At 61.0% G+C, this 12447-nt stretch overlaps 1 protein-coding gene across 1 annotated transcript in view; it reads right to left on the reverse strand.

The window, feature by feature from the left end:
• Positions 1-12447, reverse strand: part of LOC135875868 (cullin-9-like) — a 63753-nt gene that overhangs the window by 12576 nt on the left and 38730 nt on the right. The window contains exons 22-32 of the mRNA XM_065400927.1: positions 12331-12446; positions 11223-11405; positions 10566-10723; positions 9928-10141; positions 9353-9524; positions 8908-9056; positions 8307-8424; positions 7334-7530; positions 6997-7256; positions 6550-6913; positions 6092-6232 (exon numbers count right to left, since the gene is read on the reverse strand). Coding sequence (XP_065256999.1) covers positions 6092-6232; positions 6550-6913; positions 6997-7256; positions 7334-7530; positions 8307-8424; positions 8908-9056; positions 9353-9524; positions 9928-10141; positions 10566-10723; positions 11223-11405; positions 12331-12446 — 2072 coding nt within the window. The remainder of the gene's footprint in view (positions 1-6091; positions 6233-6549; positions 6914-6996; positions 7257-7333; positions 7531-8306; positions 8425-8907; positions 9057-9352; positions 9525-9927; positions 10142-10565; positions 10724-11222; positions 11406-12330; position 12447) is intronic.

Raw genomic sequence — 12447 nt, forward strand, 5'->3', positions numbered from 1 at the left:
CTGAGAGTCAGGTGTAGAGGAAAAGGCACTGGGGCCGATTGGAGGATGGAGCGTAACAAAGGCTTTGGTGTAATTCAACAGGGAGGTCAAACCAGCAGAAGATCCCCAAAGAGATGGCTGGCTCGGGGGAAAGGGCCATGGGTTTCCCCTCTAGGGCAGCCCTGCACAGAAGGAACAGGCTATGGCCATCAGTTAGTGCCCTATGCGACACGTCACCAAAACCATCTGCCCAGCTGACGCAGCCTGGCCATCGGAGCAGAGGAGCCAGGGGTTGAATGAGCCACTCTCACGGCTAGGAAGAGGCACACTGGTGAAGAGCAGAGTGTGCGGAAAACCTGCCATGTCACAGGCCACGGTGGACAGCTTCTGAGACCAGAAGACTTGATTCCCTAGAGCTTTCAAGCCAGCACCAAACACGCCGGAGTTTGTAACGATGCCATCCTGGAGAGAAGCCCTCTGTCTTGAGAACAGGGATGGCAAGCTGGAGCAGGGAATGGGCGACGGCTGAGGGGCTTAGTGAGCTTCTGGCTTTGCACAGGAGGCAGAACAGGATCCAGCACCAAGAGGACAGTTCCAGGGATGCAGAGAGAACACAACCCAAAGCACCAAGAAACAGGACAGATGAAAGAAACATTCAGCAGCCGCCACTCTTTACCCATCAGCGCAATAGGCTACGGACGGGACAGACCCATCTGACTGGGGGGGTTGGCTCAGTGCCCAGGCAAAGGGAGGCAGACAGGAATCTGGATACAAAGGCAGAAAGCAAGTGGCACTTATTGCTGGATACTGTTCTACTTCTGCAAACAAGGAGAGACCCCCTTGTGCGTCAGGGCTGAATGGCTTCTGTTTGACATGCCTAGAGCGAAAAAAGTTCCTGCAGGAATGTTATTTTCCTTACAGGAACGGTGGCTCTTTCAGATGAACCGAGTACTTCGGCCAGCAGCGTTCGCTGGGGCCATGCCTGCACCCAAGGACCTCGCATCTCCCCACCCCAGGGCATAAAGAGGTAAGCTGGCCCTTGGTTCCTTCACCAGTACAGAATCCTACAGGGTGCACCTCAGTTCAGGAGAGCGTCTATTTCCTGCTTTAGACAGTCTCTTGAAAGAGCACTGGTAGAAAAAGGTGGTGACTCTGTTGGTACTGGTTGAATGTCCAGGGATCTAGAGGCCCTTGGAACAGATCGGTACCAAGCAAAGGGGAGTCAGGCATCTCTGTTGCCACAAGGTCTCATGAAAATCTAAACTCCTGCAGTACCCAAGTGCTTGGTACCAAGACAACAGCCTGGGCAGATGTTACTGTGGGACAGGGAGCTGACAGTGCCGTAAGCTTTATGAGCTCCAAGGAGTGTCTGCTAGATGACAGTCTGGTCTACGATGGTACCGACGGCTTGGCTGATTCTACTGGTACCAACTTAAGAGTAGTCTTCTCCTTGTCACCTCAAACCCCGATGACCCAGATGATTTCCCAGAGCTGGGACCCTTACATTCTTTGGGTTTAATGGTGCTCACAGTACCTGAGAAAACTGCAGCCTCGTGGGTGCAGAGTCGGGAACCAGTGGGTGCTGAAGCAGTTGTCTTGATTTGTGATCAGGGTTTCTTTGAGATAGATTCCCTACTAGGGAACCCAAGCTCTGTTTCCTAGTGTCTTTTTGAGAGGATTCTTGAGTTCCTCTTAGACGCTCTAGAGGAGCGCTGTGCTGATGTGGTTGACTTGCTCGGAGACTGGTGCACGGGTCAGAAGCCATTCGGAGGTGCAATTTAATCTCCTGGTTCTTTCTGTCTCTCAATTTTACAGCCAGGCAAAAATTAAATTTGGGGGGGGGGGGCATCGTGGGACTCCCCGCGGCAACAGACACACCAAGAGTGCCCGCCGCTCAGCGGGAGAGCATCCTGGCATGAAAGGCAATGTTTAAAACCCAGAGAGCCGGGCATACCTCCCAGCACTCTAAAGTTCCCGTTAGGGAAAAAACTGAAAGGACAACGGGCTTTACAACAAATCTTGTGGTTTGTGTAATGATTTAACTACTGAAGCTAACTAAGCCAAGTATCAGAGGGGTAGCCGTGTTAGTCTGAATCTGTAAAAAGCAACAGAGGGTCCTGTGGCACCTTTAAGACTAACAGAAGTATTGGAGCATAAGCTTTCGTGGGTGAATGCCCACTTCATCAGACGCAAGTGTCCTCTGTGCCAGCGTCTGACGAAGTGGGCATTCACCCACGAAAGCTTATGCTCCAATACTTCTGTTAGTCTTAAAGGTGCCACAGGACCCTCTGTTGCTTTTAACTAAGCAAAGTAAAACTAGGAGAAAAACCAAAACAAAAAAGGACAGTTGAGCTCAGCTCAGCCGGGTCACTGCTGAGGCTCAGTCTCGGCCCGAGAAGGAACTGAGGGCGGTTCGCCCGTGGAGCTCTATGTGGCCATGGTGCAGAGCACGAGGCAGAGTAGAGGGCATGTGCAGACCCAACAGGCACAGCTACCTAACGCAGGGATCTCCAATCTAAGGCGCCCAGGACGCACGCACACCTGAAGTGGCGCACCCCTTGGGACACTACTCAAGAAGAAGGTATAGCTGCTTGTGGTGCCCAAGGACGTCAGCTGAGGAGTCTTGGACCAAGGTGAAACGTCTCATGAATGTGTAGCTGGAACTCCATGTAGCTCACCTGCAAACAGCAAGGGGCACCTCTTGAGGTGACACTGCTGAGGCTGCTTGCAACCCTGCAGAGGGAGCCCTTACTCCCAGCTGATAACAGGATACAGCCAGAGATCCACTTCGATATTCTCAGAGGACACAGCTCGTACTCATTCTGCTACGGCAGCAGGAAGTCTAGGTGGCTCTCTGTTCCGGTCTGTTCTCGGAAGGTACAATGCCAGGGCTCATCTCACGTCAACCAAACAAAGTCTCCTTTTTTTGCTAGATGCATGCGGCTTTAGGAAAGACACAGGTAAGTGAACTGACAGGTTTATATGAAATCCTGAAACTACCTTAGGAATGAATTTTGGTGTAGTTGTAGCGAGATTTTGTCCTTATAGACTACTGTGTAAGGTGGGTGTGATGCTCTGTACCTCGGGGAAACACCCAGCACCCCCATGTTCATCCTTATAATACGATTGTGTGGCATCCAATGCAAAGTTTGTCATGTCAGGTGTCTTCGGAAGGCTCATGATGCACTGAGCATTGTTGTTATATGTAATGTTATAGGTTGTAATTTCATGTATCTAGTTATGAGGCTGAAAATGTTTTCCTCATGGCTTAGAACAAGCCCAGGCAAAAACGCTCCAGGAACAGAGGCCCAGGCAAAACTCTCCAAGAGCAAAGAGGTAGTTCACACCTCATCAAGGCAGGTATGGGACAAACCCAGCCCAGCCTCACAGGAACAAAGGACGCTGGCCTAGGCAGCAACAAAGGATCTGTTGGACTCTCTAGTGAGTCACCCCCTTCCTTTGGTCAGTTTGGGGCCACGATGAGGTAATGCTCACCTGACCCTGAAGGGGGGGGGGCAAAGCCAAGAGGGCAGAAAGGACATGATAAAAGGGAGAGCTGTTTGCCATGCTCTCTCTCTTCCACCTACATCTACAGACACCACACCAAGCGACTGAAGTGCTGATCAAAGGGGAGAGCCTGGCTGAAGGGCAACCAGCCAGCCTATGGTGAGAAGCATCTAAGTTTGTAAGGACACAAAGTTTTAAGATCAGCTTAGAATGCGTTTTGCTTTTATTTCATTTGACCAAATCTGACTTCTTGTGCTTTGACTTATCACTTAAAATCTATATTTTGTAGTTAATACATTTGTTTGTCTAGTCTACCTGAAGCAGTGGATTTGGTCTGAAGCATGTCAGAGACTCCCCTTGGGATAACAAGCTTGGTACATATCAATTTCTTTGTTAAATTGACGAACTCATATAAGCTTGCAGCATCCAGCGGGTATAACTGAACACTGCAAGATGGAGGTTCCTAGGGTTGTGTCTGGGACCGGACATATTGGCTAGTGTCATTCGGTTGCACAATCCAAGCAGCGGCTGGCCAAAAGTGCTCACTCACATAACTGGGAGCAGCTTACATGCCAGAGGCTGTGCGTGAACAGCCCAGGAGTGGGGGTTCGGTTCTCACAGCAGAGCAGAGTGAGGCTGGCTCCCAGAGTCGAGGACTGGAGTGACCTAGCAGCTCACCGGTCCAGATAATGCCAGGAGAACGTCACAGTGGGTTCTGATGGCAGGAATGGAACTCCTCTGCATACGTTCTACCGCTCTATCCACCAATTTAGAGACGGAAGCACTCGTGCGGTACGCACACCCGCATGCCCAGGGAATGTCGGTTTGGGGGATATACTGAATGAAACCAGGTTTGCAGACATCTCAAGTAAAGCATGGCATGTGCGTGCATGAGGCCATGTGTCCCAAGAGCTGCAGACTCTCTCACACTGTTATTTGCAGAGTGGACGTGAGACTCTCAGCTGTAGAGACTATATCCTGGAACCTGTCCATTGGAAGGTAAGCCATGGCAGACGTGTTGTCAAGGCCCACCTCATGAAATGTATTCTCTGTCGAGGCTGTAAAATTGATTTTTCTATGTCCAGTTTTGGACCTAGACCAGAGAACAGACATCTGATAACAAGAAGGCTGTTCTGGATACGTGACCTCGATCTTCTGGAACTAGCCAATCATCCAGGTAAGGAAATATCTGAATTCCAAGATGGCATGGATGGGCCACAACCACCTTCATGCGCTTTGTGAATCCCCACGCGGCTGAGGCTAGACCAAGGGCAGGACCATATACTGGCAGTGCATACTGTGTACTGTGAATTGAAAAAAAGCTTCTTGTGGTCCGGCTGTATTGCCACGTGCAAGTTGGTATGCTGCCCTCAACCTGCAGCATGCCTCTCTCCAGGCAAGGGATAACAGAAGCAAGGGTGGTCATCCTGAACTTCATTTTCTTGACAAATCCGTTGAACACTCTGAAGTCCAGAATGGGTCAAAGACCTGCCTCTCTTTTTGGGAATCCAGAAGCAGCAGGAATAGAAACCTCTCCTTCCGTGCAATTAAGGAACTTCCTCTTGTTCCCAATCATAACAAGGACAGTACTCACGCTCCCGGAGAGAAAGTCAGCACGGAGAGAAACATCTGGGCACCAGTCGAGCCACCAACAGCAGCTGCCTGGATGTCAAAGGAAATCCGAGCAAGAAATGCCTCCCAAAGGGCTGAGTGAGCAGATCCCAAGTTTCCCCCAGCTAAGACTCAAACAGCCGTACCTTAGACACCCCTCTCTGCTCCTGGCCCAGCGACCCTTGCCTCCAGGATCTCTCTGCCAGGAACTCCCACAGAAATTGTGCAGAAACTAAAATAGCTCTCCGCAAATCTAGCCATGCCATACTTCCTTGGACAAGAGGGACGCGGGTAGGCGTTTGATAATTCTGTAGATGGGGAGGAGGGGAAGGGGTCCCCACCAGGCCACCAGTCATTTCTGGAAGAGGAAGGAAAGCCCAGTTCTGAAAAGATGTTCATGTTGAGACAAGCCTTCCATTGGGAGCCTGACCCTGACTCCTCCCTCTTTGCCAATCAGAAGCCAACCCACCTTGGTTTCGCCTGCTGAGGGCTTTGTCCAAGGGTGGAATGGCTTTCCAAGGTGGGGTGGAGGTAACTGGGCAGAGGGGGTGTCTGAGAATTGGGGGCTCATGTTCGTAACACAGGGACACTCTAGCCACGTACTGTTTGGATTGATGTGCCCTGCGGGAGAGGAGCAGTTTTCGTTTCTGCACAGGGAGTGCCATCGTTCTCTCGCAGTTGGTTTCTGGTTTGGGTTGGAAGGGGATTAGATGCACAGAGCGACAGGAATGGAGGCAGGGGGGCACAAAGGGAGGAGGGCACGGAGGGCAGCGCGAAGAGCGTGAGGGAGGGCAGGGGAGCAAACAGCCAGTCGGCACAGGGGAGGATTCATTCATTCAAAGGCACCAGGTTTCTCCTGGGTAGCTCTCGGCCCCACCACTCTCCAAGACAGGGAGGGGGGAAAGGCGGTGGCCTAGAAACAAAGCGCGTTCCCTGACACACCTGCTCAGGGCGGACTAGACATGGCCCCACGCCCAGTGGTGACCTCACCCACCTTGGCAATGACCTCCTGGGAGGAGATGATGGAGCGGATGAAGTCCGTGGTGGGCTGCGCAGGGCAGTCAGGGATGGGACAGGTGCAGTTCTGAACCAGGTTCTGCTCGATGCAAGTCGTCAGATATTTATTCCAGCAGGACTGGGGAGGGGGAACAAGATCAGATCTAGAGAGTCCATCTCGTGCCCACCCCAGGGCACAGACCCGCCTGGTGAGCCCCCTCCCTTCGCCAGGGGCCAGCTCCCAGCTTGACAAACTCAGGAATTTGCCTTGCAGGCGGAGTGGCACCAGAATCATGCCACACCTGAAAACTGGGAACAAGCCCAGGAACACAAGGAAGCCGGGGAAAGAGGGGTGACGGTGTGCCCCTGGGACCCTCCCCTGACAGCTGCGTCCCTCCTCCTGGGAGCAGGGCCCTCCCCTCTGTCCTAGACGCTGCCAGCCCCCCGGCCCCTCACCTTGCAGCAGTAGTGCATGCAGCAGAGGGTGGGAGGGCTGTCGTCCGGGCACAGCTGGCTCACACACACCGGACAGTGGGTGACGGGACTCGGGGGTGGCTGGGGGTTCTGCACTTGCAGCCCTGAGGAAATCAGCAGCAGCTCGGGGTCCTCGGTGTAGCGCTCGATCAGCAGGTCCACGTTCCACTTGCAGTGAATGAGCAGATGCTGGGCTCTATCAGCTGAGACACTCAGGGTGTCCAGGACCTGCTGCACCGTCTGGTTCATGAGCACCTGCACCTCCTCCTGACTCATGGTGCGCCCCACAGGCAGCAGCAGGGTCTCCATCAGGACCGCCTCTGGGCCGACTCCATGGGCATCCAGCCTGGCAGAGAGCAAACGCCCGTCACCCGTCTGGAGAGCTCCCGGTGACGCCCCCCTCCAGCCCCGCCTGAGACGCTCCCCTACCTGAACGGGGAGAACTTGCTGCCCTTGTCCTGCCCCCTCAGGCACTCTGTGCTACGGAAAATGACCTGGGCCTGGCCCCGGTGAGGTGTCGTGGGCTCCGTGGAGACGTACTCCAGCAGCTGGGGGTTGTCCTCCTGGCGCCGCACGTAGCCCTGGCTCAGCAGGTGCAGGGTGCAGGACAGCACGTCCGTGCTGCTGCAGCAGAAGCTGAGGAACTTCAGGGCAGGGCCAGACTCCCATTTCTGACAGGCGTCGATCACCTGGGGGGAGAGGGCAGTTACTCTGAGGCTGCCAGGGCGCGGAGCCGCGCGGCCGCTCGCCTGCCAGGCCCCCGTACCTTGAACACCAGGTTATCGATGTGCAGCTCCTTCTCCCCTTTCAGGATCTGGATGATGAGGCAGCAGATGATGTTCCTCTTCCTCTCCAGGGTGCTTCCCTCGTCATCCTCCACATTCAGGTACGTCTGCTTGGGGAGCAGCCACAGGCGCTGGCCGGCCGCCCGCGCCAGGGCCGCCTCGTTCAGACGCAGGACGCCTGGGACCAACACAGCCGCGCTCAGCCATGCCCAGGGAGCGGTTCCTCCAGCACCCCCGGCCCTGCTTGGGGACCAGCCCCAGCCCTCCATGGGCCCTCCCCACACATATCCCACCCCCCAGCCCTGCTTGGGGACCAGCCCCAGCCCCTCCATGTGCCCCCCCTCACATATCCCACCCCCCAGCCCTGCTTGGGGACCAGCCCTAGCCCTCCATGCCCCCCCTCACATATCCCACCCCCCAACCCTGCTTGGGGACCAGCCCCAGCCCCTCCACGCGCCCTCCCTCCCATGTACCCCCTCCGGCCCCTGTTGGGGACCAGCCCCAGCCCCTACACACACATCAGCCCAGTTCTCCCTCCTCCTCCCCTCGAGCCCTGCTTAGGGACCAGCCCCAGGCCTCCCACATACCCCCCACACGATGCCCCCTCTGGCCCTGCTTGGGGACCAGCCCCTCCACACCCACCAGCCCAGTTCTCCCTCCCCCCCCGGCCCTGCTTGGAGACTGGCCCCTCCACACCCACCAGCCCAGTTCTCCCTCCCCCCCCGGCCCTGCTTGGAGACTGGCCCCTCCGGACGCAAACCCCCTTCCAGCTCACAGACAAGCCCAGTGCTCCCTGGCACCTGCTCTGGGCCCAGCCCAGCCCGGCCAACCCTCCACACCCCCACCAGGCCCAGCGCAGGGGCTCCAGGGCTCCATCCCCAGCTGTGGTCCCCCTGTTCAGGGACCACCCAGGGACAGGGCTCAACCCCCCCTGCCCGGTCCCTCCATACGCACCCCCCTGAGGAAGGCTCTGGGTCAGGATCCCGGCCTCTCCCGTCAGAGGTTTCAGTGCGTGGCTCAGCAGAACAGGAGACAGCCCCGTGGCCTGGGCCAGGGTCTCCACAGCAACTTCCTGCGGCGCAAAGGAGACAGGAAGTGAATACGCAGGGGCAGGGCCATGGCGGTGGGGCGACAGCTCTGGGGGCCGGGACAGGCCAACCGGGCCAGGTATCTTGGGGCCACGGCCCAGGAGCTGGGGCAATGGGGTGAGGTCTCTGGGGGCCGTGGCATGGGGGCAAGGTCGCTGGGGGGGGAAGGGCCGGAGGGGGGGGCTGAGGGGCAAAGGGGAGAGAGAATAACACAGATTCCTCTGGCACAAGCCACCCGGGGGAAACAGCGGCTGCTTGGCCACAGGGGGGCAGGGACCAGGGCTGTGGAGATGAGAGTCCAAGGGCTTGGGGGGGGGGGGGGGAAGGGAGACACGAGGGAAGGGGGTGTCTGCCCCATACGGATGAGCTGGGGGGAAGGCGCTCTCTGTGCTGCAAGGACAGGAGCAATTGGTGCCCCATTTACACCAGCTGTGGGGTCCCACCCCCCAGGGGAGCGGGGGTCCCACCTGGGCGCTGTTGAAGCCCAGCAGGATGTACATCTGCAGGGTGGAGACGTGCAGGGTGGTGCTGCCCGCGAACCGGAGCTCCGCGTGGCCCAGCCACGTCCACTGCAGGCGCCGCGGCTTCGTGTGCTCCAGGCCAAACCGGCTCTGACCTGCAAGAGACGCGGCCAGTCCCAGCAGAGCCGCCAGAGCGCCGGGCCCGTGGGGTCCCCGAGCCAGCCGGGGCTGCCCCCCACCCCCAGGCGGGGCTGGAGCTCACCCCCCTGCTCAGCCTAGCCCCCGTTCCCCACCCTCCCCCTGGTGCCCCCTCTCCAGTCACACCCCCCCCCCCCGGTGCTCCTTCCCGTCACACGCCCCCCCCCCGGTGCCCCCTCGCCTGTCACACGCCGCTCCCTGCCACCACCATGGGGCACAGTGACCGCCCCCCCCCCCCAGCGCCCAGACTCACTGTTGGTGTAGAAGTCGGCGAACCGCGCCAAGTAGCCCCCGAGGGGACGCGGGAAACACCTGCTGGGATCCTCCAGGTAGCAGAGCGGGGAGATGGTCCAGCAGCGCGGGGACAGGGCCAGCACCTTCACCTCCGGCTCCTCCTCCGGCTCGGCCGGCTCCTCCTCCATCGCCTGGGGACGGGCGCAGGGGTGCCAGGGGTCAGGCTCCCGCCAGGGGCTCGTCTGCGGCACCTCCTGGGAAGGGAGGGGGCACGGCCCAGACCCCGCACCCCCGGGGGAAGGGAGGGGGCACGGCCCAGACCCCACCCCCCCCTCCCCAGGCCTCCATGTGCCCCCCCCATGTGCCCAGGGAAGGGAGGGGGCATGGCACAGACCCCGCCCCCCTCCCCAGCCCTCCATGTGCCCCCCCATGTGCCCGGGGAAGGGAGGGGGCACGGCCCAGACCCCGCCCCCCAGGGGAAGGGAGGGGGCACGGCACAGACCCCACCCACCTCCCCAGCTCTCCATGTGCCCCCCCATGTGCCCGGGGAAGGGAGGGGGCACGGCCCAGACCCCGCCCCGCCCGGGTTCTCACCGCGTCCTCCTGGCCCGCGTCCAGCTCCAGCAGGCGCTTGTCGAGCTGCTGCAGCTGGAAGAGGTGGAATTGCTGCTGCAGCTCCTCCGACTCGCTCAGGCTCTTCAGCATCTGCTGGGGGAAGCGATTGGGGAAGCAGAGCCCGATCTGCTCGACGACGGCCCGTTCCAGCCACACGTTCCCCTGGGCCAGGAGCCGGTCGCCCAGGTAATACCTGCAACGGCAGCCGGCGTCAGGGCGGGGCCAGAGCCCCCGACTCCCTCCCCGGCCCCTAGACCTGGAGCCACCCCCAATTCCCGTCCCGGAACCCCCCCGGGACCCTCCATGCCTTCGCTACGGCCTGGAGCAGGGCGTGCCGGCCGGCCGGCAGCTGGTGAACGCTGTGGGGCCCGGGGCCGGGCCTGATCCAGCCTGTGGGCCCTGCAGTGCCCTGCTGCCCCCCTGCAAGCCACGGCTCGGGACACAGGCTCTGGGCTGGTGGCCGGGGTTCGGCTGGACTTTGGGGAGCCCACGGCCCGAGCCGAGCCAGAGCCCCCATGACAAGCCAGGCACCAGCACCCGCTGAGGCGCCGGGCAAAGCCAGAGCCCAGGCCGGGCGGGGGGCACAGCTCCCCGCGCCCCCGGCTGGGGCCCCTCACCGGTAGAAGTGCTCGAAGGTGTTGGCGAGCTCCAGGCCGGAGAGAAAGAGGATGGGCTCCAGGCTCCGCTGCAGCCGGTGCAGCGACTCCACGTTGCCCGCGTCCGTCTGGCTCTCCTGGATCCGCTGGTCCACGTAGCGAGCGAACTGCTCGCTCACCTGCGGGGGAGAGCGCCAGCTGCCAGGGCCTGCTCGGGGCGGCTCCCCACGGCAGCTCAGGGGACACCCACATGATGGGGGGGCTCTGGGGGAGGGAACAGTCCTGCGGAGGGGGAGGCCACTCCCTAGGAGCTGGGGTCACCCCACCCGTGGAGACAGGGAGGCGGAATGGGGGAGGGGCTCCGGGGGAGGCGGGGCCGTGGGAGCTGCGTGTCTGGGCGGTGGGCAAGGGGGCTCGAGGGGCCCGCTCCCTCTCAGGGCCCAGGGCTGTTGGAGCAGGAGCAGCGGGGGTTAACTGGCGGAGACCCCCACGCACCTGGGACCCCTCAGACCCCGGACGGCAGCCAGGAGCGTGGCTGGGCAGAGCCGACGCCGGGGGGCTCAGCCCCACTGGGGCGCAGGCAGCCTCTAGCCCCGCGGGCTGGCACCAGGCCAAGCAGCCTGGAAGCGCTGCTGGGCCCCGGGCTCCCCCCCCGGGCCAGGCCAGCCCCCCACTCACGTGCATGGCCGTCAGGAAGGAGAGCTGCAGGAGGCCCCCGGAGAAGCCCTGCCGCAGGGCCAGCGCGAAGGCCGTCTGCTGCCCGAACAGCTCCTCCATGGCGCCGCGCAGGCCCAGGTAGAGCCGGCAGTACCGCTCCACGAAGTCCGGCCCCTGCCACCACGACTCCAGGAACCGCTTCACCTGGGCAGGGGCAGGCGGCACTCGGTTACAGGCGCGGGGAGGGCCCCGGGGGGAGGGGGAGGTACAGGCTGGGCTGGACGCGGGGAGGGGACAGGCCGGGACAGGTGTCTGTGGGGGGCAGGATGGATGGGGGGGCGGGGGGAGAACGGGACATGACAGGCGGGGGGAGGGCCCTGGGGGGATGGGCTGGCCAGCCCCAGGGGGTACAGGGTGTGCCGGGCATGGGGGTGGCCCCGAAGGTGGGGAGGGTCTCAGGGGGACAGGACGGGCCAGGCGTGGGTAGGTCTCTCCGTATCTAGTGTCCCATGGGCCTGGGGCAGGAGCTGCAGAGACAGAGGTGGATGGGGGCCTGCTACCCCCATGCAGGGTGGGGAGGGGGATGGGCAGCAGATACACACACAGATCAACAGCCCCCTCCCCCCCCGCTCAGCTGCTGCTGCAGGACACCCCCGTCAACCCCACACACCTACTGCTGCATAATGCTCCCCACCCCATCCCCCCCACACACACACCTGCTGCTGCACCACACCCCTCCCCCGTCGCCCCCCCCGCACACACCTGCTGCTGCACCACGCCCCTCCCCCGTCGCCCCCCCCGCACACACCTGCTGCTGCACCACGCCCCTCCCCCGTCACCCCCCACACACACACCTGCTGCTGCACCACGCCCCTCCCCCGTCGCCCCCCCCGCACACACCTGCTGCTGCACCACGCCCCTCCCCCGTCGCCCCCCCCCGCACACACCTGCTGCTGCACCACGCCCCTCCCCCATCGCCCCCCCGCACACACCTGCTGCTGCACCACGCCCCTCCCCCGTCGCCCCCCCCCGCACACACCTGCTGCTGCACCACGCCCCTCCCCCGTCACCCCCCCGCACACACCTGCTGCTGCACCACGCCCCTCCCCCGTCGCCCCCCCGCACACACCTGCTGCTGCACCACGCCCCTCCAGCACTGCGTAATCCCCGTCATGCTGCTGGGCTTCTTCCCCGACACCTTGGTGGCCCCAGAGCTGGTCTCCTTGTTCTTCCCGTTCTTCCCGTC

This window comes from Emys orbicularis, chromosome 3 (genome assembly GCF_028017835.1).
Source record: "Emys orbicularis isolate rEmyOrb1 chromosome 3, rEmyOrb1.hap1, whole genome shotgun sequence".
Lineage (NCBI taxonomy): Eukaryota > Metazoa > Chordata > Testudines > Emydidae > Emys > Emys orbicularis.